Source organism: Tasmannia lanceolata, unplaced genomic scaffold, assembly GCF_043159265.1.
Source record: "Tasmannia lanceolata isolate RefF3 unplaced genomic scaffold, GAP_Taslan_0.1 ptg000013l, whole genome shotgun sequence".
NCBI lineage: Eukaryota > Viridiplantae > Streptophyta > Magnoliopsida > Canellales > Winteraceae > Tasmannia > Tasmannia lanceolata.
In genome coordinates this window covers 33,799,848-33,823,476 of record NW_027518690.1, presented here as the reverse complement: position 1 = coordinate 33,823,476, position 23,629 = coordinate 33,799,848, and the positions used below count along the sequence as shown (strand labels likewise).

At 41.0% G+C, this 23,629-nt stretch overlaps 2 protein-coding genes and 1 long non-coding RNA gene across 4 annotated transcripts in view; 1 reads left to right on the top strand and 2 right to left on the bottom strand.

Moving 5' to 3' along the window:
- The first annotated feature begins 5,484 nt into the window (after positions 1–5,484).
- On the top strand, positions 5,485–6,702 carry LOC143891182 (protein FAR1-RELATED SEQUENCE 5-like). The gene has a single exon (XM_077395815.1). The coding sequence runs from the start codon at positions 5,485–5,487 to the stop codon at positions 6,700–6,702; it is 1,218 nt and encodes a 405-aa protein (XP_077251930.1).
- Positions 6,703–9,022: 2,320 nt separating this feature from the next.
- On the bottom strand, positions 9,023–12,618 carry LOC143891409 (uncharacterized). Of its 2 annotated transcripts, none has more exons than XR_013255315.1 (4): positions 12,100–12,618; positions 9,719–9,879; positions 9,455–9,635; positions 9,023–9,248 (listed from the first exon to the last, which is right to left on the bottom strand). It is a non-coding gene; the product is annotated as an uncharacterized LOC143891409 (long non-coding RNA). The 2 variants fall into 2 exon arrangements; XR_013255314.1 differs by having other exon boundaries at positions 9,455–9,632.
- Positions 12,619–13,325: 707 nt separating this feature from the next.
- The window catches only part of LOC143891408 (phosphoribosylformylglycinamidine synthase), a 41,289-nt gene continuing 30,985 nt past the window's right edge, over positions 13,326–23,629 (bottom strand). Inside the window, exon 7 of the mRNA XM_077395982.1 lies at positions 13,326–13,579. Within this exon, the coding sequence (XP_077252097.1) occupies positions 13,535–13,579 (45 nt within the window). The 3' untranslated portion in view covers positions 13,326–13,534. The remainder of the gene's footprint in view (positions 13,580–23,629) is intronic.

Genomic DNA, 23,629 nt, shown 5'->3' with positions numbered 1-23,629 from the left:
TTGTTCTGCCTGCGTACTCTCACGTGGGACATAACTTGATGTGCTGTGACAGCACTAGCTTTAGATGTGGAAGTAAGAAACCTAGCAATTTTAGAAGAATGAACCCCGTGTCCACTAAGACTGTCTATCAAATTTTTGGCAACTACATTTTTAAAGAAGTTATTATGTGAACGATGCATTTGTCTTTTGCCAGGAGAGGTGAGTTCATGATCATGTTTGGCTTCAAATTTAGACACAACCCACTTGTCATTTTTCTTGTTAATCTCCACCTCTCTTACACTTCTATGCAACTTCACTTTTTTTCCTACTTGCCTCTTATCTTTAGTATTTCTGAACCCCTCTCTAGCACAAACAAATCTCCTCGTTATTATTTCATGATTTGCCTTCGACTTTTCCTTATTGGATTTCCTTATACCAAAACCTCTGGCCAATCCATAAAGATTATAAAACTCGTACGCAGCTTCCTCAGTCTCAAACTCTTGATTACAAAATGGTTCCTTAAATACATGGACTGTCACCATCATCTTCACTAGGGGTACTAGTGTTACCACTACAACCCTCCTAGTTCTGAATAGAAGCTAAGGCACCCTCATTTGGATTTCCCCCTTCCTCATCCAAAAGTAATTGATTGCCGACAGATTCATTGTTTAATAACCCAAAAGCTTCACCCTCCTCATCAAAAAGTAACCTATTAGCGTCGATGTCATCAATTGATAACCCAACACTTAGCTCCAAGTTAGTATCCATCAAGTAGTCTCTTCTAATAAGAAAAACCTCAATCAAAAGAAATATTTATCAGTTCATTGTGAAAACTATAATGGCAAGCCAAATTAGAGCTACACAGATTTCTAAAAACCCTACCTTAGAAAATGATTTAGATAAATTGATTTAGAAATTTCTAAGCTAGGGTTTCTCTCTCCTAAATTAGTTATCAGCATTCTATCCTCTACTATCACAAAAATGGCTTTTTTCATTCAAAGGGATATAGAACAGCATAGATTAGGCCAATGCCAATATATATGAAAACTTAAGTTAGGCCCGCTCATTTTACATTTTGAGAAATGACTTCGAGTCCAAAACTGATTATTGGACTCAAAATTAAACACTATTTTGAGCACAATAATTAGTTTTTGGACTCAAATTTATTGTCAAAATCCAAACTGAACAGGGCCTTAGAATGGCCTTGCAAATCCAGGAAACACAAAGATGTGCAAACAAGAATACCTACTCGAATAGGGCCTTAGAATGGCCTTGCAGATCCAGGAAACGCACAGATGTGCAAACAACAATACCTGCTCGAACAATAAGAATACCTGCTTGAACAAGGCAAAATTTTTTCAAAACCCCTAAAATATCAGTACATATAATCCCAAAAAATGTCTGAAAATGTTGGATAAAATCCTAGAAAATCCCTCTCTATGATTATTAGAAACCCAATCACTAGAAAAAGATTTAAAACATTTCAAAAAATCATAGCTTAGAACAAGATTTTAAGAAACCCTAGCTTAGAACAAGATTAAAAAGATAGAAACTCACAAGATTCGGTTGGAGATGTCTCTGAAACCCTTTGATTAGGAGATGTCTCTGAAACCCTCTGATTTGTCCTAGCCAAAGTAGGGAAAACCCAGAACTAGGTCTCACTGTGAGAGCGAGAGAGGGAGAGAGAGACGGTGAGAGAGAGTGGAGAGGACAGGTCTATGTTGGGTGAAAAAACCCAACGATTCTCTATCGCGAGAGAGAGAGAGAGAGAGAGAGAGAGAGAGAGAGATTCAGCGAGGTTGGGTTTTTTCAAAACCCTACTTTCGTTCGAGAGACAACGAGGGAATAGGGCGTCGAAATTTCTCTTTTCTTTACATCGTTAGGTTTTGTATTTGAAGGGCTTAGATTAAACCACTTTAGATCTGACGGTGTTTTAGAAGGGCATACTAGAAAACCTTCTCTACGGGGCCGACTAGGAAAACTTTTCTCATATATATATATATGAGAGAGAAGTGTTTCTAAGCACGTGCTTAGGGAGCTCCCTAAGCACAAGTGGCTTAAAAAGCCACCGATTGGTTCATATGGCGGGTCCACCTCTGCGGGGTCCACAAAAAGCGACCAATTAGTGGCTTTTTAAGCCACTTGTGGTTAGGGAGCTCCCTAAGCGCGTGCTTAGAAACACTTCTCTCTCTCTCTCTCTCTCTCTCTCTCTCTCTCTCTCTCTCTATATATATATATATATATATATATATATATATATATATATATATATATCTGAAAAGTGTTGCTACTCGGTCGCGTTAAATACAGTGGGGGACCACATTGTTTGGGTGATCCAAACCATTCATTTGAAAGCCCCTTACCTGGATAGGGTGTCCACAAAAAATCAGACCCATAGGATCATCCTAACCCATCCAACAGTGGAGGGAAAAATGGGCAGATTTGTGGACAAACTGTGTCTATCGATTTTTTTCCCATTTTCCCCTCCACTGTTGGATGGATAAGGATGATCCTATGGATCTGATTTTTTGTGGACACCCTACCTAGGTAAGGGGCTTTTAAATGAATGGTTTAGATCACCCAAACTATGTGGGCCCCCACTGTATTTAACCCGACCGAGTAGATAAGCTTCGCTACAAGATCGAGTAGCAACACTTTTCCGTGTGTGTGTGTGTGTGTGTGTGTGTATAGAGAGAGAGAGAGAGAGGAAAAGGATTGTGAGCTTGAAGCTCATATAGCTTATATGAGCTTGAGGGCCCAGACACATGGGTCCCACATTTTTTGTGGTGATCCAAACCATTCATTTGCAAGGCCCCATCATAGATAGGGTGTGTACCAAAAATCAGCTCCATTGGATCATCCTAACCCTCCAAAAGCGGAGGGCAAAAATGGGCAGATTTGTGGCAAACGGTGTCTGTCCATTTTGCCCTCTACTTTTGGATGGGTTAGGAGGATCCTATGGAGCTGATTTTTTGTACACACCCTATCTTTGTAAGGGCCTTTCAAATGAATGCTTTGGATCATCCTAACAATGTAGGCCCACATGTGTTTGGGCCCTCAAGCTCATATAAGCTATATGAGCTTCAAGCTCACAATCCTTTTCCTCATATATATATATATATATATATATATATATATATATATATAAGGAAATGTTTTGTGAGCAGCTGCTCAAATAAGCTTATCTGAGCAGAGCTCACAAATATAGTGGGGGGGCACATTGTTTGGATGATCCACAACATTCATTTGATAGGCCCTCATATAGATAGAGTTTGCCCAAAAAATCAACTCCATAGGATCATCCCAACCCTACGATTTGGGGAGTTAAAAATGGACGTGTATAAACCTTCACAAATTTGTCCATAATTTGCCTCCACAGTTTGTAGGGCTAGGATGATTCCATTAAGGTTTTTTTTTTTTTTTGGCACACCCTATCTATAAGAGGGCCTATCAAATGAATGCTTTGGATCACCCAAACAATGTGACCCCTCCTTATGTTTGTCAGCTCTACTCAAATAAGCTTATCTGAGATGCTGCTCACAAACCATTTCTTATATATATATATATATATATATATATATATATATATATATATATATATATATATATAACGATTTTCAGTGCTGATTATCCAATTGCAGAAGCAACCCCATAGGCTTGTGCTTTCGAGTCTCTCTAAAATTGCAGTCATGGTAAAATCTTGGTTTATTTAATCATCAGGGACTCCCCCCTCTTTTTTTTCTCCAAATGTCGGGGGTCGAAATATGGCTTTCAAATTAAGTTCCGAATTAGTGGATGCTGCCAAAGGGAGTGCCGATGCCATACGCAAAAAGGAAGAGACTCATAGAATGGCAGAGGCAACAAAACAAGGGAGTAAAACGTAATCAAGATAGTATCAGAATCATGAAAATTGGAGTGCTGATGTGTTCCAGTCTGTTCAGGGTTCCAAACTCAATGGTGGCAACTAAACACGAGTGTTGCGCTCGTTGCATATATATATATATATAGAGAGAGAGAGAGAGAGAGAGAGGGGAAAAAGAGTATGCGCTCGACCGTTTTTACCATTCATGCGGTTGAAGAGAGAGGTGCACTCTCATTGGCTGTTGAAAGTGGGCCTATGCGTATGCTACAGAAAAAGAGTATATGTTGTTAAAAAAACCAGCAGCAAAGAAATTCCCAAATCGGAGAGGTCTCGAAGCCGACGATCCTCCGACGGAAACGCTCGCCCAAAACTCCGACACGCACCGACAATCCATCCGACGGAAATGCTCGAACGATCTTCTCCTCCCACAGGTTAGTGCCTTCTTCCTCTTTTCCTCCTTTTTTTTTCCCTACGGATTTGTCTGTAAAGAAGAGGGTTTTTTCATTTTTTTTCAACAGGAGAAACCCAAATCCTCGAGGTCTCGTATAAACCCAAATCTCCGATCCTCCTACCCACCAGCCGTATAAACCCCAAAGAAAACCCTCATCCGACGGAAACGCTCGCCCACGAACGATCTTCTCCTCCCACAGGTTTGTGCGTTCTTCCTCTTTTCCTCCTTTTTTTTTTTTTTTGCCTACGGATTTGTCTGTAAAGAAGAGGGTTTTTTCATTTTTTTCAGCAGGAAAAACCCAAATCCTCTGTGAGATAAATTTCTTTGCTACGGTTTCAGCTTTATTTTAACTTCTCTCTCATTTTCTATTTCTTTGCTGCAAAAATCTTGCAGAAATTTTTTATTTTTGATTTTCTCTCTTTTTTATTTTTCTGCTGAAAAGCTAATCGATTTAGGGTTCTTTCTCATGAAACCCCCTTCCACTGTAAACCATAAATCCATGAAACCCCCTTTGGGTTCTATATTTTAATTTTTTTCTTCTGTTGATGCTTAATTTGTAACGGTTCTCTCCGTTTTTTTTGTTGTACAGTGGGTTGCTAAAAGCTAATCGATTTAGGGCTTTTTTTTTCATGAAACCCCCTTCCACTTTAAACCCTAAATCCTGTTTAAAATTTTAACACAGAAGCTTATTGCTGCAAAAATCATGAATGTTGCACAAATTTTCGATTTTCTCTCTCTTTTTCTCCTTTTTTCCTGCAAAAATCATGAATGTTGCAGGAATTTTTGATTTTCTCTCTATTTTAGGTTTTCTCTTATGCTCATAGCTTATTGTCATACTCAATTCTCAGTTATTTTTATCTTCTTGAGGTTCTGCTAGGGTTTTTTTTATGATTTCACCCCATCTACATCATGCTATTCCCTTAATTTTTTTTGTAGTTAGTAGTTACCTTCACCTTGTTAACCATGGAAAGAGTTTCCCATTTTCCATGCACAGTGCCAAATTCATTTGTATTAGTAATCTAATTTGTCGTTTTCTTATTAAAATTCATTTCTTGGTGAAATCTACAATAGTTTTGTAGAATTAGTCAATCGGCCATTTCTTGTTCTGTTTTTGCTCTCTCTATTTATGATAGTGGTAACTGCTGATATCATTTCCCCTTTATTTTCTGCTCTCTCTATTTAGGTATAAAAAATGGACCCCTCTATTGACGATGGGTTTAATCTGAACGATGATAATTTAGTATGGGATGGGAATATAATTGACATTAATGATTGGGTGAATGTCAATGATGATGATCTACAATGGGAGGCTACTGATGGGAAAGACGGAGATGAGGGTTGTAGTCATACAGTTACTACTCCCAACAAGGTTGTCGGTGAAGATAGTATTGTGAATATGCCGTTTGAGGACCAAGTTTTTCAAACTTGGGAAGTTGCATATGAGTTCTACAATGCTTATGCGTATGCTACTGGTTTTGGACTACGAAAATCTAGTACTACCATATCAAATTTAACAAAGACAGTGATATCGAGAACGTTTGTATGTAATAAAGAGGGAGAGAAAAATGATAAGGAGAAGAGAGATGATGTTAAGGACTTGAGGGAGCGTCGCCTTGCCAGAATGAATTGTAAAGCAAGGATGATCATCAAATTGAGAAATAAAGAGTGGAAAGTTACAACTTTTGACGACATCCATTCTCATGACCTTACTTCACCACTTAAAACGCAAATGCATCGTTCACATAGTCAGTTCCGTAAAAACAAAGGCTGTAAGAATTTGATTGAACAGCTCAGTGGAAGCAATTTCAAGCCTGCTCAAATAAAGAATGCCATTAACTCTACTTCCAATGCTCCCGTGATCTCAACAAATCAAGTTATTGCCCATTTGAGAGCAGTTAGGGAGAACAATATGAGTAAAGAAGCGGTGATAGTGGCGAACCATTTCCAAAAGAGAAAGTCTGAAGACCCGAACTTCTATTTTGAGTTGGAGTTAGACGCGAATGGAACTTTGCGTTCGATGTTCTGGGCTGACTCCAGGGCGAGACAAGCATACCTTACGTTTAGTGATGTGATCGTATTTGATGTGACTTATAAAACGAACAGGTTTAAAATGCCGTTTGCACCGTTCACTGGGGTTAACCATCACAGGCAGTCGACTCTTTTTGGATGTGCGCTTCTTTCCGACGAGACAGAGGAGACTTTCACCTGGTTATTTGAGCAGTGGCTCACGTGTATGTTTCGTAAAGCTCCAGGTGCTATAATAACTGATATGGACGGGGCTATGCGAAATGCAATTCGAAAAGTATTTTCATATACCATGCATCGGTTTTGTTCGTGGCACATAAAGAAGCATCTCCTTGAGCATGTTGCGGACATGAGAGATGTCGACACTGATTTCTACAAGGATTAAAATCACTAGTTTTACAGGAGGGAAATAGAGGATTCTGAGACAGAATGGAAATCTCTGGCTGATAAATATGACATTGGTGAAAGTCATTGGTTAGGAAAAATGTGGGATATCCGCGAGCATTGGGTTCCCGCCTATTGGAGAGACACATTCACAGCAGGAATGACATCTAGTCAACGGAGTGAAAGCGTAAATTCCTTCTTTGATGGTTATGTTAACCAGAACACCTCCTTAGTTGAATTCTTGGGTCAATACGACAAGGCACTGGTTGAGCAGCGTAAAGCCGAATTGGAAGAAGATTTTAAGTCTAAAAATACAATTGCCAAAATGAACACAACCAGCCCATTGGTGTTCTTTTCATTTTACTGGACATGTCTATTGGTTGTAAATTTGCTTCGGATTGTGTTTTAGTGGACATAGCCCACATGGTGATCAATCATCAAATCCGTTATGACTATGTTTGTAACTATAATCTAGATTCTCAAAAGTCTAAATCATGCACAACACATGAATATTTTTGTAACTATAATGGACTGTTTTACCTACGTGAGTAATGTTTGCAGATGGATATACAATTCCAGCAGGATGGGCGATTATGGTGTGTCCTCTAGCCGTCCACTTGAATCCTGCAACTTATGAAGATCCACTTGCCTTCAATCCATGGAGATGGGAGGTGTGCCATTATCAGTTTTCTATCAATCATGGCAACAAAAATGCCAAACTTCCTTTCTTGCTAACAGAATGTAGTGTTCTAAAAATGGGTCTTGGATTTTCTTTCATTTTCTTTCTTGCTGTTCAAAAATGAAAAAAAAATATGCTTGTTTCAGTTTCTTTCCTTCATATTTTTTGCATTAGGTGGAAAATTATGGGCATGTTTAGATTCATGAAAATTTGAAGATAACCCTACGTTATTTGTAGTTTGAATGTTTAATGAAAGAGTTACGGAGTTACTACCAAAAAGCAGGATTTTGAAAGTGAGATCAACTTCACATTAGATAGATGACCACTGACCAAATCAATGTTAACAATCAATTTATGGGTTCCACAGAGGGACATGCATTTGTAATTGAGATCGTTGATCTGGAAGACCATAAAGTGAGCCGATGGATCAAGGGCTAGGATCAACAACCCCAATTAAAAGTCTGCACTATTCATGAAATTCCTATGATCGAGTCTCTTCATTTGAGAGGCCCCATATTGGATCGATCTGAAATGAGCTAAAATCTGCACTAATTAGATGATCCCAACCATACGATCAATCACAAGCTGGCAAAAATGGTTTGCAAAGACTGGGCAATAATCAACATTCAAAAAAGGCTTTATTGGAATGGGTTGGTAATGACAAAATGAACAACTACCTAGATGGTCTTCTCAACCATAGCTATCTACATCCACCTTCAAATGAAAAATGGTAGTGTGGGGCCCCTCACGCCCATTTAAGATGTACAAGGTCTCTTTCCTTCACATCTATTGACTTTTGAGAAAAGAAGGAGTTCACAAATCACTTTCCTACTTTTCCCACCACTCATCTTCTCGTCAGTTACTACGTCCATAAAGTAGTAGTGGCCCCTCAAATCCACAACCCCAATTAAAGGAAATTATATATTTGTAATTTGGCCCTCTCTCTTCCCCTACTCACTACTACTAACCCCTTGTAGTGTAGAAAGCATATTCATAAATAGACTACAGGGTTCGGCTGTCAACGGGTCGACTTCTGATCGGATCCAACTATCTGGTAGTCACGGTCCATTCAAATTTGTTATTGGTCAGATTGATGTCGGAGTGTTCTTCAGATCCTACTTGAGAATAAGAAGTGGCATCAGAGCACAAATTCAATCTAATTGCCCCCATTGAGTGTGGAGCAATTCCTGACCAAAACAAGCTAGCAGACTGGAAACGTTGCAGGGGCATCTTTTGGCTACTTCTATACTTTGAACTGACTAAGTAGTGATGAGTGAAAGGAGAAAGGAAATCAAATATTTCCAAGCTCGTGAACCAAAGCCCTGTTAATTTTGGATTTTGAGAATCGATTGTGAGCCCAAAACTGATCATCACACACAAATATGTGTTTACTTTCTAGTCCAGTAATCACTTTTCGACTTGCAATCGGTTCTCAAATTCAGTGGGACCGATCTGAGCCCATCACTATACATGTGAACACTCGACTGCCCCACAAATAGAAAGTTAAAAATGGAAATGATAGGCACTTCTCACGTTTTCATTAAAATTTAATATTTGCTCCTAAAGAACGATAGCAAATTAATCCCAAAAAACAATCCAACTTGTCAAATGTCTGGCTCATTTTGGAACGTTCAAATGAGAAAAAAAAATCATTAATTTGATGAATAATAGCTGTTGGATCATTGTTAATTTTGTGTGATAGCCCATCCATGGTAGGGCCCATCACAAATAGTTCATCTGATCCTATAATCATACAAACTGAGCAGAATTGAAAAAACCCATCGTCGGAGGGGACGGGAGTTTTGGGTTTTCCGGCTGGGTACGGACGATCGTCGGCTTCGAGACCTCGACGATTTGGGTTTTTCCTGCTGAAATCAAAAATTTCTGCAAGATTTTTGCGGCAAAGAAATAGAAAATGAGAGAGAAGTTAAAATAAAGCTGAAACCGTAGCAAAGAAATTTATCTCACAGAGGATTTGGGTTTTTCCTGCTGAAAAAAAATGAAAAAACCCTCTTCTTTACAGACAAATCCGTAGGCAAAAAAAAAAGGAGGAAAAGAGGAAGAAGGCACTAACCTGTGGGAGGAGAAGATTGTTCGTGGGCGAGCGTTTCCGTCGGATGAGGGTTTTCTTTGGGGTTTATACGGCTGGTGGGTAGGAGGATCGGAGATTTGGGTTTATACGAGACCTCGAGGATTTGGGTAGGAGGATCGGACGATCGTCGGCTTCGAGACCTCGAGGATTTGGGTTTCTCCTGCTGAAAAAAAATGAAAAAACCCTCTTCTTTACAGACAAATCCGTAGGGAAAAAAAAGGAGGAAAAGAGGAAGAAGGCACTAACCTGTGGGAGGAGAAGATCGTTCGAGCGTTTCCGTCGGATGGATCGTCGGTGCGTGTCGGAGTTTTGGGCGAGCGTTTCCGTCGGAGGATCGTCGGCTTTGAGACCTCTCCGATTTGGGAATTTCTTTGCTGCTGGTTTTTTTAACAACATATACTCTTTTTCTGTAGCATACGCATGGGCCCACTTTCAACAGCCAATGAGAGTGCACCTCTCTCTTCAACCGCATGAATGGTAAAAACGGTCGAGCGCATACTCTTTTTCCTCATATATATATATATATATATATATATATATATAGAGAGAGAGAGAGAGAGAGAGAGAGAGAGAGAGAGAGAGTTAAGTGAAGCTACACATACGTGTAGCTAACTTAGATACACCGACGGCTTAAAATACAGTGGGCCCACATTGTTTGGGTGATCCAAACCATTCATTTGATAGGCCCTCACATTGATAGGGTGCGCCCAAAAAATCAGCACCATTGGATGATCCCAACCTTTCAAATTGTGGAGGCAAAAATGGACAGATTTGTGAAGGTTTTTACACGTCCATTTTTGCCTCCACAAATCGTAGGGTAGGGATGACCCTATCTATGTGATGGCCCATCAAATGAATGGTTTGCATCACCGAAACAATGTGGGGCCCTATCTATGTGGTGGCCCATCAAATGTATTTTAAGGCGTCGGTGTAGCTAAGTTAGCTACACGTATGTGTAGCTACACTTTTCTCATATATATATATATATATGAGGAAAAGGTGTGCGGTCGAGCGCACCAGCTTAGGTGCGGTCGAGTGCCCAAACACATGGGTCTCACATTTTTTGTGCTAATCAAAACCATTCATTTGCAAGGCCCATCATAGATAGGGTGTGTACAAAAAGTCAGGTCCATTGGATCATCCTAACCCCTCCAAAAGTGGAGGGCAAAAATGGCCAGATTTGTGGCAAACGGTATCTATCCATTTTGACCTCCACAAATGGATGGGTTAGGATGATCCTATGGAGCTGATTTTTTGTACATACCCCATCTACGTAAGGGCCTTTCAAATGAATGCTTTAGATCATCCTAACAAAGTGGGCCCACACGAGTTTGGGGCCCTCGACCGCACCTAAGCTTGGTGCAGTCGACCCCACAATCTTATTCCTCTATATATATATATATATATATATATATATATATATATAGAGAGAGAGAGAGAGAGAGAGAGAGAGAGAGGAAACTGTTGGTGCGCTTAAGCTCACCAAGCTTATGGTGCGCTTAAGCGCCCAATCACATGGGTCCCACATTTTCTGTGGTGATCCAAACCAGTCATTTGCAAGGCCCTATCGTAGATAGGGGGTGTACCAAAAATCAGCTCTATAGAATCATCCTAACCCTCCATTTGTGGAGGACAAAAAATGGGCAGATTTGTGGACAAACAAGGTCTGTCCATTTTGACCTCCACAAATGGATGGGTTAGGATGATTCTATGGAGCTGATTTTTGGTACACCCCCCCATCTATGTAAGGGCCTTTCAAATGAATGCTTTGGATCATCCTAACAAAGTAGGCCCCCATGTGATTGGGCGCTTAAGTGCACCGTAAGCTTGGTGAGCTTAAGCATACCAACAGTTTTCTCATATATATATATATATATATATATATATATATAGAGGAAAGTGTTTCTAGTCCGGCCGACTAGAGATCATTCTCTAGTCCGCCGACCAAAAACACATGGGTCCCACATATTTTGTGGTGATCTAAAGCATTCATTTGATAGGCCTCATCATAGATAGAATGTCCACAAAAATTCAGCTTCATAGGATCTTCTTAACCCTTCGATTTGTGTAGTTAAAAAATGGACAGATTTGTGGCGGTTTATAGCCGTCCATTTTAAGCTCCACAAATCATAGGGTTGGGATGATCCTATGAAGCTAATTTCTTGTAGACACCGTCTCTATGTCAGGCCCCATCAAATGAATGCTTTGCATCACCCAAATATGTGGGACCCATGTGTTTTTGGTCGGCGGACTAGAGAATGATCTCTAGTCGGCCGGACTAGAAACACTTTCCTCATATATATATATATATATATATATATATATATATATATATATATATATATATATATATATATATATATATATATATATATATATACATGGAGAGAGAGAGAGAGAGAGAGAGAGAGAGAGAGAGAGAGATTTTATATGCGGAGTGGGTGGACACACTTGTGTTGGAGGTACCGCCCTTGATATTTGATCCAACACCCGCCCAGTTTTTATGAAGCTGCCGTTGTATCAAATAACCTCATATCTTTATTTTTTTCTTTTTTTGAAACAAAATAACATCATATCTTAATGCTTTAAAAATAAAGACTAGAAGACATGGAGTAGTCATCAAGTACCTCATTGACAATGCTATGCTAATGACAGCATATGCCAGTCACATAAAAAGAGGGATGCCCACCATCGAAATATGATCTCAATGGCCGAGTTACTTCCTTCCAAAGAAGATAAAGAGTACTTGGCTCTACAGAAACCAGGGGACCTCTAGCACATGGTGTCAATCTGTGAGAATTTGAACGTAATTTAGGTATCTTCTACCTTAGATTGGACATAGGCTTCTTCCTTTGATCATTTGATGGATTTGCTTGAGGCAAACCCGAACCGCCCCAAATAGCACTCTTTTTAGCAAAAGCTCAACCCGAACAACCCTAAATTGCACCCCTAAGTACATCGGGAACATAGGTGTCATCCATGCTTATGATAACGATTTTTCAGCAGCATGTAATATTTTTCTTAGAATAAGATCTAACAATTGTGCGGAGTCCACTGCTTTACAAAAGGTGGATATCAACTCTCAATTATTAGAGAAATGATAGAATGAAGGGTGCCCTTGCAAAAATAAGCTCCAAGGGCACTCCCATTGGTTGATTTTTGCAAAGTCAACATGTATTCCATTTTTTGGTGCATTTCCACTTTACTAAAATACACCAATAGGGGCGCCCTTGGAGCTGATTTTTGCAAGGGCACCCTTCACTCTATCATTCCTCCAATTATTATTGTTATATTGTAAAACGAATCACAAATACATTTAAAATAAGGAAATGATATCAGCACAACCATGTTTTTACAAAGGGCTATATGAAATCACAAATCATAAAAAAATTTAATCTTTAAGAAAATAAATCAAAGCATATATAAATTGTACTGAACAGTTAATTAACTTTTCTGTTTAACAAAAAAATAAAAAATAAAAAGAAATTATTCTAATCTGTAATATAGAAAAATTAGTTATTGGCAGTTCAGTCTTTTGGTACCATAACTTGAAGAAGATCATATTCTAGCATGCCATGCCATTTCCTGTAGCGGCGAACGATATATAGCATCCCCACCAATCGGTCACAGAAAAAAAAAAAAAAAGAGAGAGAGAAGGGAAATGATATCGGCGCCAAGTGTTTCGATAAACATGCGCTCTACTTGTTTATCGTGTAGTATTTAAAGGGCTTTTTGAGAACCGTAATATTCTCTGACATTCCTTTAAATACTACACGACAAACACGTGGAGCGCTTGTCTAACGTAACACTATGGCGCAGATATCATTTCCTAAAGAGAATTGTAAGATCTGAATCGTTCAAATAATTGGATTTTAATTGGTTAAAAATACAAGCGCCGCAGCGGTAAAAAGGCATTTATGAAAAAAATACACATTGAAAAAATATGACCAAGTTACAATGTGATAAGTGATATATAATTAACAATTAACAATTAACAATAATTTATTAAACAGACCCTAAATTAACCTACAATTATATGAAATTTGAATGGAAGGAGAATTATCAATACCCATCGGCTGGACCATCACCAGGTGAGATGAACTGCATCTGGAAGAAAATGGATAAGGAAATAGTAAATAAACTGATGGTAAAGCTAGTAGGTTCATTTAAAGGAAATTAAGTATGAACTTGAAAAGGAAGAAAAGAAAGTGCATACATCAGGAATCAGTATTACTTTGGTTTTTGGTATCCTATCAAAATAGACAATAAGTTCAATGTTTGCTTTGTGTCTTGCATTAGAAATAAAACTTCGTGTGCATATTCTTGCGTTTGTCTTGTAGGTTTTCAATAATTGCAGAAATTCAATAGTAATAAAGCCTTCCATCCCTTCTATGCCATGCAAGAAGGGGGTTGAACACTAGCAGCATTTATTTATTTATTTATTTGAATGGTAACACTAGCAGCATTTAAGTGCTTCATTTAAGGCCTTATGCTGTCTATGATTCTTCCAATACTTGTGTTAACCAAGATTTAAAAACCCAGACCCAGAATAGGATGATGCCGAGTTGAACTCAAACTTAAATCATGAACCAACCATGACAGAAAACATGCTGGCTTAAGTGTCAAGGGTCAAGAGTTGGCCTGGTTGCATGACTAGTCAGCTCAAATGTGTCAAGATATAAAGTGTTGAAGCATAACTGGATCGAGTTAACATGGACCAATTCAAATGTATTAACACCGAGTTTGCACGAGTTTTGGATATAAAGAAGTCAGTTTACCCATTCCTCTCTGGTTTTAGGTGTCAACCTGTCATGGTTAACTTGTAGGCGTGCAACTCGGGTCGGGTTGGGTCGGGTTGAGGCCAACCCTAACCCAACCCGAGATAACATTCCCTCAACCCAACCCGAGCCTCGGGTTGAGGATGCTCCACCCTAACCCAACCCACCTCCAAATCGGGTCGGGTTGGGTTTGTATTGAGTCGGGTTGGGATCGGGTTCATCTACGGCCAAACAGAAAAGTACAAGAAAGAAAAACATAATCCTGAGGAAATCATGATAAAATTAGAAGACAGAGGTTGGGTTCGGGTTGGGTCGGGTCGGGTTGCCAAGGCCTCAACCCTAACCCAACCCGAATTTAAATCAGGTTGGCTTTTCCCAACCCAAACCGAGAAAATGCCAACCCAACCCGAGCAAAAATAGGGTTGAACCCGTCGGGTTCGGATTGAGCCAGACCCAACACATTGGATCTCATTTCAAAAAATGGTACCTTGCCGAGTTAGACCAAAATTATTTGAGTTTCCAAATCTTGCATCTTAGTTATTTTGTGATTATAACTCCATACTATATAAAATTCTAATACCAGTTTTAACTGTTTCGATAAATAATTCATAAGACGCAGTGACATTCAGTGCATTCTGATGAGGGGGAAATTAATACTGGGGTCTTCTCAATGAGCAGAGACCATACAACTGGACCGAAATGGCTTTAACCTTGCTTTTTTCCAATGTCTTTTTTTTGTTTTTGATAATTGATATTTATTATTCCAAAGAGTGCCAAATAAGGGACAAGTTGTCCCCATAGTAGAATTGGCTTACATATCCATTATATGCTACCCCTCCCCATTCCCCATTACATTACCCAATAGCCTAACTTGTATCGAATCCAACCAAAAAGTGCCATATTTGTGGGCCCCACCAAGTCATGATATGTGTCCACCATGCCACACTGATTTCTCCATCTCGTTTCAGCTGTCGATTTCAATTTTCAAAAGTCCCGCTCGAAGAACTAGGGCTATTGTGCGCACCTAACCGTGCACAATAGCCATCTTCACCCCTGATCTCTGGCGACCTCCACCTCGCACCACCTCCAAGCTCCGGCGGACCCCATTAAATCTGACAACAAGTCTGATTCTTCCACCATCCTCTCCATTGCTATATCCGTTAACCCACGACCTCCCACGGCCTCCACGGCCTCCCATGACCTCCCATGGCCTCCACGACCTAAGCGGCCTTCCAGACTCAGCCTCAAAAGCATCCTAACGGCCACCTCCCAACGGCCTCCGGCCAAATCCGGCCTCCCGACAGCTTCACGTCCTCCCGTTGAACTCCCGGACAGATCCAGCCTCCCAGCGACTTCCCCGACCAAATTTGGCCTCTCGACGGTCAAATCTAGCCTAACAACGGCCCCTCAAAGGCCTTCGGCAGGCTGAGCTCGAACCTCTCTCTGTCTACATAGAAAGACGAAAGACGAGTTGAAATCCTCTGGCTACATCCGGCCACTGGATAGCCAGATCCAACCTCTCGGCAGTCTCCCGTCGGGCAGTTTCTATTTCCAACCCTAGGCATGTGAGAAGGCAAGAGAGATCCGGCCTCCCGACGGTAAGATCTTGGTGGCCATCGACTCCTTCCTCGCGTCGCCTCCCAACCAGGAGAGAGAGAGAGAGAGAGAGAGAGAGAGAGAGAGAGAGAGAGAGATCTACCTCCCTCCCTAGGGTTTCCGTCATCCTAGGGAGGGAGCTATTTTCTAACTCATAATTCGAACCCCTCAGCTTTTTTTCAATGTTGATGGGAAGATTTTTTTTTTTGCTCGGAAGATTTTTTTTAAACTAGCAAAATATACAATAGGGACCAGTAGTCCCACTGGATGTACATAGTATGAATTGCCCAGTAGCATTCTCCAAGGCCAAACAGAAAACCCATTCCCCCTTATGCTAAACTATTTTCTTTACATTTTCCATTACATTTTTTCCAAAACACTGAAGAGACTCTTCAAGCACAAAAGTTCCCCACAGAAGCCAGGTGTAACACCCATGTTAAAGTACTAGGACTTTCCAATCCTTCATGGGGGATGATCGTGGTATTTGCGATTCCTTCTACCGTGAGCTAGCTTCGTCTTAGTTCTTCCAAAATCCTTCAAACTGGAAGGCCAACTGCTCCAACATCAGAACCCCGAACCATCAGCAATCTTCGCTCAAGACGGTCTAAAGACCTAAAACTTATGGTCCAGAGGAGCCAATCAAAAGAGGAGTGGATCCCTAACTTCTGAGAGCGTAAAGTCCCCTAATACCTCTTCCTAGGGTTTTTCCTCCTTTTTTTAGCCCAGAATCCCTCTTTTCTATGCTAAGAACATTTTCTTTGTTTCTTCAATACTTTCCTTGTATCCTATTCCCAGGTGATTCCCCATTTTTGACATTTTTTCAAACTCCTCAGCGGATACCCTTTCCTCTGCGTCTGGCGTTACTTCCCTTTCCTCTTCTAAAGTCTCCTCGCCGGGACTCAGCACCTTCCTTTCTTCCTCAGAGGTTTTCATCCCTCCTACTGATAGTTGTTCTCCCCTCTCAATGCAAGATTTAATTTTCCCACCGAGTTCCACTTCCATCGAGTCTCTTGTCATTTTGCATCCTTCATCCGGGGTGATTTTATTTCCTTTGCCATTTCTCCTGCCCAATTAGCCTCAGGCCATTCCTTACTTACCTGCCAATTCCTTTCCTTACAATGTTGCTGATTATGCAGAGGGCCGCAACCTTCATTCCCGGGGAACTGGCGGTTCTGAAAGTCTGTCTTCGAAAGCCACGGCATCCTGCCTAAGTTTTGAGAGTTGGAGTTTCTTGAATTCTTTCGCAATCTCGCTTCTCGATAGGGATACATCATAAAAGCTTCCTTTTTTGTCCCCGACCTCTTTTTTTATGCGCCCTTCCTTTACTATACTTATCCCTTCCTCCTCTTCTGAGAGCGGCGGGTCACCTTATCTCTCATAATTTTCTAGCATTTTTATTATTTTTGAAATAAATTGTTTCCATTTTTGGTCCTTGCTATTTGAGACATTTCTCCCCCACCGTTTCTTGTGAAACGCGGACCCACCTTTCCTACTTTCTCTGAGAGGGAAAGGGTCTTTGGTTTTATCGAGGCGGCTTAACGAGGAGCGCCTTTATTTGTACGAAAACTTTGCGATTTCCGTTCATTTTCACCTTTCCAAACGAGGTGACTCTTCGCTGAAATTCTGGAGTCTTGACTGCAAGAAATCTTTTTGAAGCCAAACTTCAAATTTTTCGGGGCTATTCCTAGTCTGAAATCCTTACTCCCTTGTGATTAGAGGCAGCACCTTTAAAAGACTGAAGTTTTTCCTGGCTAAGATTTAGACCACCGCGGTTTGGGTGATCCTGACAGGGGTCTACATGTGCTAAGGCATTTAATGCTACCTGCTTAGCAACTCTATCCTTAGCAATTTTGAATTCAACAGTTCCTTTTGGCCCTCTAGTTCTTGCCTCAATCTGCCAGCATCCCCCCCCACACTACGCCTTCATCCGGTGACGGAGGGAGAAGGCCGGTGATATTGTTTCCTAGCTAGCTAGTCAATTGAGAGGAGGCTTCCTCATTTTCTGCCTCAGACATGCATTTCACTTGAACTGAGTAGAATTTGTTATCTACTTTTAGCTTAATAAAAGGTGGTATCGACTTCCAGTACTCTGTTAGGACTTTCACTAAGGCGAAGGCCACACAATAATCATGGTTCCTTGATAACTGAATTTTGATCACTTGCCCGAAAAGCTTTCCCAAAGCTTCAACAATTGATAATGACCATGCACGAAGAGGAATACCATAAAATCTTAAGCATACTGTTTTGGCTCCAGAATGTATAGCTGGGTTCCATGAGAGCAGGGAGAGATATATTATGACCCAGGGCGTCCCTCTCGCTTTACGTAGAATCTGCAGTGCTTGTTGTTCCAAGTCAAATCTAAATAAAACCTCCTGGTATTAATGAGGAGTCATTTTGATAGTAATGGTAGGGGCGTCATTCTTTAATAGCCCACTGTCATACCTCTTCAAGGTCCCATAAACCGGTTTTCATACACCCAATCAAGCATTTTTTGAGCTCCTTTTTGCGGTCTTCCACTTCTTTGCCTGTTACTTCAATTTCGGGATATTTCCCCAGAGTTCCCATGTCAAAAGGAACAGATATCTCTCTCTTATCCAGTCTTGATCTATCTCTTTCTTCCTTTTCCAGCTCCTCATCTCTATATTTTGAACACTTGCGGCATCTATTGAGCATACCGTAATTATAATCTTTGCAGGTTCCGCATGTCCAATTGACTGAATGATTTTCAGACCAATTTCCTGCTTGTCTTCTGCGATTCGGAAGAAATTCTGGTAACCTTTTACCTCTGCTTCCTGTAAGTGAGTCCTGTTCAATTGGGCTGCTTGGCTTTGACAGGGGAGATGGTGAGCTACAGCCATTGTCCAACATAATTAGGTTTCTCCTACAGCAATCTCTGTCGATCTCTAGCCACTGCAAAGCTTCAAAAACCGTATAGCCAGCTTCCTGGGTAAACGATGTCCGGTGGGCTTACCGGACGTTTTCCGAAGTATTCCCTTATACCCATCAGACCTCTTCTCATCTCACTCAAATGCTGGTTTCTGAAGATTTTGCTGGGAAGATTTGAAAGTTGATTTGTGCGCTTTTCCCAAAGTATTCTATGAGGCTCTTGCTTTGGACAAAACCATTGGCACCACTTTTTTGCATTAAGATTAAAGAGGCTTCTAAGAATGCAGATTTCTAAGATAAGCATGGTTGGGGAGTATCTACAAGATATTATCCAAAGTCCTGGCAGCCAGATTGAAAAAGCCCTTGCACTATGTCATTCCTAGAACCAGGTTGACTTTTATAAAAGGAGGCAGATTTTGGATGGTGCCTTCATAGCAAATGAAGCAATCTGAGTACTATGTATGCCAGAAGTGGCAGAAAAGCAATGTTGTGCAAATTAGACATGTAAAAAGAATACAATGGAATGGTATTGTTTGGACTGCCTCTTGGACTGGATGGGTTTTGGTATTTGATGGTGCGCTTAGCTGATGAGATGTATTTCTTCGGCTTGGTTTTCATTTCTGGCGAATAGGTCCACAAAAGAGTTCTCTAAATCATCTCGAGGTCATAAGACAGGGCGATCCTCTCTCCCCCTTTCTTTCTCTAGTGGTGGCTAAGACTCTACGTAGAATGCTTGTAAAGAGTCGAATGTGTGGTTTGATTGAGGGCTTGGGAATCCGGGAGTGGATGTCTCACATAGAATTTGTTGATGACACTTCAAAGACAAAATGCTCAAACTAAAAGCGGTCTTGTGATGTTATGAGGTAGTGATTGGGCTGACTGGGCAAAGATCTAAATTTCGGAAATCTAAATCGAATGGGGATTCATCTAGAAAACTCTGAGAGAGATAAACTAGTGGTTCTTCTTGGATGTACGATGGAGCAGTTTCCGACCACTTACATGAGGCTTCCCCTTTGTGAAGGAAGACCTAAATCGAGGGCATAGGACCCGGTAGTAAAGATGGTGGAAAAAAGATTGTTGCTGTGGAAGCAAAATCTTGTTTCTCTTGGGGGCAGGATAACCTTTATTAAGACAGTGTTAGCTAATATACCAGTCTACTATTCCTCTCTTCGGATGTCAGGTAAGTGTGGTTAAGCATCTTGAGCAAATTCAAAGAAGCTTCCTTTGCGGCGGCTTAGAGGAGAAGAGAAAGTTTCACCTAGTTAGTTGGGGAGAGGTGTGTAAACCGATAAAAATGAGGATTAGGCATCGGAAATTTGAGACTCAAGAACAAAGCATTGCTTGGTAAATAACTGTGGAGGTTCGGCGAGGAAAGGAATCAGTTATGGGCTATGGTAATCGAAAGAAAGAATGGAGCAAGGCAGGGTAGCTGGATATCAGACGATAAGTATAGAGGCAATGGGTTGATAGTGTGGAAAGACATTTTATAGCAGAAGGTAATATTCTATGAAGGAATGGGTTTATAAAGGGAATAGAATAAGGTTATGGAAAGATAGTCGGCATTTACAGATGCCCTTAATGAAAAGATTCTCTGACATTTATAAGGTAGCTACTAATAAGGAAGATTGGGTTCAAGACTGTGGAGTGGAGAGGGGCCAGATCTCGCAGAAGATGAACTTCGGAGGGCAATTTTTGACAGGAGCCCTTCTAGAAAAGGGCTACAAGGGCGGCACCATTGAAGCCACGTCATCCTAGGTGCATTTATAACAGCATTTATCTAACAAAAACCAGCTGAAAAAGAAAACTAGGATTTCGACCGGTTCAAGCTAGGGTTTTGACTTAAATGCATTTCTTCTCCTCCCTCCCCTCTTCCTCTCTTCCTAGTTCAATCTAGGGTTTCAACTGAAATGCATTTCTTCTCCTCCCTCCCCTCTTCCTCTCGCGCCTTGGTTCAATTTAGGGTTTTGACAGAAATGGATTTCTTCTCCTCCCTTCCCTCTTCCTCATAAGCTGTTGCAAGATCCTTTTTATCTGTAGGTTGAAGGATGGCGTTTCGGAGGCAGAAAGGTGTTGATGAACCGTGGCCCGATAGAAGTAGAAGGATAAATGAAACGAGACAAGGAGTAAATACTCAAAGAGACAAGATCCCTTCTCCCGGAACAAAGCCAGCGTTCTGCAGGGAGACTGAATATGTAAAGACTTTGGGTATCATAATTTCAGCCGAAGGGTTAAATGTCGAATATGGAACGACAACAAACCAGAGAATCATAAGGGTGGGGCGAAATCAGTGAAAACTCAAGATCCAGCAAACCAGTTTTGGCCGGAGTATGGCCACATTGAGATACAGGACGAGGGAAACATACTGAAGGTGGTGATTACCGACAAGGAGGTGGAAGACCGAAACCAACTTCTCAAAACCTGCTTAATAGGGTGTATTATGCTGGAAAAATGGTTGTCGGATGAAGTATGGGAATGAGCTAAGTGGTTTTGGGACTTACCCTCACTACCGAAGTTCTTCTCTCTTAATGCGAAGGAGGTACTATTCGGTTTTGAATCGGAGTCACAGGCGGTGGCTATTTTCAAGAAAGGTGCTCAAGCTTTTTGAAACTGCTTATTGTCACTCGGCCCTTGGAATCCGGCTTATCAAACGGGAGCTAAAGCCATCTGGATTCGATTTTACGGAATCCCCCTACACGCATGGGCTTCATCTACGATTGAAGCCCTCGGTGGTATTTTTGGGTCGGTAATAGAGACCAAATTGGAAGGTGGCCATGGTTTCTGCATGGAGTATGCATCGGCGAAGGTGTTCACAACAGAATGGCAGTTCTTGCGTTCATATGTCCGAATGTGTGTGGAGAAGAGATGGTATTCTATAGGGGTGGTCAGGGAATATGTGGACGAACTGAAATTGGAGGCGAAGGAGGTAAATCACAGTCAAAACCACTATTCTTTAGAGGAGAATGACTCTGACGGAGAAAGGCGGAAAGGTGTAGCAAAGTTCTCGGAGAACACGACTTACAATCATCGTTGATCGGAGCAAGGGCCAGTAAAGTTGCAGATTGAAGATCTTCCCTGTTTTGGGAGATCATTGTGTAAGACGACATCTCAGACGTCGGATGAGACGCTTTACAAATCTAACGGTCTGAGTAGAGGAAAGGAATCCGACACACAAAAAATGAAGGTAAAGGTAAAGGGATTATCTTAGATCAATTGAAGAGGGTGGATGATCTAAAACCAGAAGCTCATTTGAATTTCAAAAATGGAAGTGATTGACAGCTAACCTGGACACATGGGTTTGATCAGATGAAGGAGCTTTTAGGAAAGAAAGGGCGGGACTTGGCAGAAACTTCAAAGAAAGGAAGTGAGCAACAGATAACCTGGAAGCGTGGCATCAGTCAAATGGAGGAGTCTTTTGGAAAGATAAGGCTAAACAAAAATTGCCAAACAGCTGGGGGTTTACATGGTGAAAATTGGTGGATGGGGGGTGCACGTACGCAAAGGCCTACAATTGGAACAGCTGGTGTTCTACATGTCAAAAATAAGGAAGAGGGTGCTGACAAGTATCTCTCTAATGTTAATCATCGTCCGGATGGAGGCTCAAGCGGTGTCATGAACGGTGTAGATGGGAACAGGTGCCCACCATGGGGGAGCAAAGCAAACACACGCATGCGAGACACGTACCCTTCATGCGCTATGGATACCGAAGACTGGGAATCAGAAGTGGTACGATATCTAAATCACCTACGGAGAACCAGTTCAAAAGAAGATTAACACTTGCTACTGCAAGTTACAGTAGGAAGGGTTATAGAAATACTAAGAATAAACCGGCCATTGAACTTGACCCCACTATCAAAAGACAATATAGTAAGTTGATTGAAGATCTATGGAAGGAGGTTATCACAAAAGCTTTTAATCAATACGTTAGCATCAATCGCAGGCACATACAACCTGTAGAATCAACGAGACGGGAGGAGATTTTACAGGAGTTCCTGAAACTTAAGTGGCGGAAGACGAACAACAATATGGCGGAACAACGAACATAAACATCGAGGGAAAAGTCAAGTGATGGTGGGGGTTATGAAGCAATAAGTGCAAAACACACCTATGGTCAACCTGGTAAATCACAATCCGGTGGAGGATGAGCACGAGAAGGAGGAGGTATCCGAATCTGTTAATCGTATCAAAGAGACCCAATTCGATCAGAACTTGAGAAATGGGGATGATGATAAATGATAATCAATCACTCTCAGGAATGGAAGGGAGGAAGCAAGACATGGGATCTCCTAAGGATTCTATGGAGATGGAAGTAGAAGAAAAGATTAGACTAGCATTATCCAAAACCAGCGGCTCAAATAATCCGGATACAGATATCTCTCAACATGAGAGAGATCAAATGGTTAAATTGGGTGAAGACTTGGGGATTTCATATGTTGAAAATGAGAAGGCAACCTGGAACATTTTGGATGACATTGATGATCACGAGGTGAGCAAGAAGAAAATTAAAATGCAAACGAGAAAGGGAGTAGGGAAGTCTGCGGCCTGCATTAGCTAGCGGATGGATCTTTTTTAGGGGAAAAAAAATGGTCGATACGAAGATGGGATTCTGGAATATTAGGGGACTGGGAACAACGAAGAAGAGGCGGGCGGTGAAGGACTTGATTCAGAGTAAAAAACTGGATACGGTCGCTATCATTGAGTCAAAGATTATGGAAGTTACGGAAACAACAATCAATAAGTTATGGGCAGAAATCATCAGAATTGTGTGGCGAAAGAGGCTATTGGATCAGCAGGAGGGATTATTGTCATATGGAAAGACAATTTCTTCAAGATGGAGGATGTGTGTATAAGACAATTTTCCATCACTATCCCTTTCTCTTCAGGTAATTGGAATGAAAAA